Below are 718 nucleotides of genomic sequence, written 5' to 3'. Positions count from 1 at the left end.
GGTGCGACCCCCCGCGCCGCCTGCCTGCAGCCCCTGGGCCGGTGTTAGCACAAAGCCCTGCTCTCGAGGCCGCACGAGGTGGGAGTTGGAGCCCAGCTCGCAGCTGAGGCCCCGCTGCACAGGGCGATGAGCAGGACCCGCGCTGGGGTGCAGCACAGCGTGGCCGGTCCCAGCTGCTCGTAGGGTGCGAGGTGAACCAGGTGCATGGAGGAAGGAAGCACTCAAGGCTGTTGCTTTTGCTGCCTGACCCCGGTGGCACCAAATGCCAGCCTGGCTCATCTCTTTTTGCGTTCTCCCTGTCACTTAACCCCCGTTGCTCATTTAATGTTTTGCAGAACCTGGCTGTCGGTGCGGGTGCCGTCGGATCGCTGCAGCTGACCTACATCTCCAAGGTAATGTTGCGGTGGGCCAGACGGATGGCGAATGCTCCCTGTTGTCCCGTTATCTGTGCAGCCTTCCCAGGAGAGGTGATGGCTCAACCTGGCAGCACCGGAGACGAGGTCCTGCCTGAGACCATGCTGTTCTCCCAGGGACGGGGTCCTGAGTGGGTCTGTGGGAGGGGGGGAGCATCCCCGCAGCATGGCCCATCCCAGTGCCTTCACCCCCCGGGCTCGTACGGGACGGGCTGTGAGGTCGGGGCATGGGAGGAAGAGGAATTGCTCTGCCAGGAGGGAGGAAGGAAGGAAGTGGCTCTGCCACTGTCCTTCTGCCATGAGCT

General features: G+C 63.8%; 1 protein-coding gene across 1 annotated transcript in view; it reads left to right on the top strand.

Annotated features, from left to right (window-relative positions):
* PLEKHA2 (pleckstrin homology domain containing, family A (phosphoinositide binding specific) member 2) overlaps nt 1–718 on the top strand; it is a 13,894-nt gene that overhangs the window by 782 nt on the left and 12,394 nt on the right. Inside the window, exon 2 of the mRNA XM_010155015.1 lies at nt 336–392. Within this exon, the coding sequence (XP_010153317.1) occupies nt 336–392 (57 nt within the window). The remainder of the gene's footprint in view (nt 1–335; nt 393–718) is intronic.

The sequence above is a fragment of the Eurypyga helias genome, unplaced genomic scaffold, assembly GCF_000690775.1.
Source record: "Eurypyga helias isolate BGI_N326 unplaced genomic scaffold, ASM69077v1 scaffold37840, whole genome shotgun sequence".
Taxonomy (NCBI): domain Eukaryota; kingdom Metazoa; phylum Chordata; class Aves; order Eurypygiformes; family Eurypygidae; genus Eurypyga; species Eurypyga helias.
Note: the sequence above shows the minus strand (reverse complement) of the source record. Positions and strands in the feature narration are given on the sequence as shown.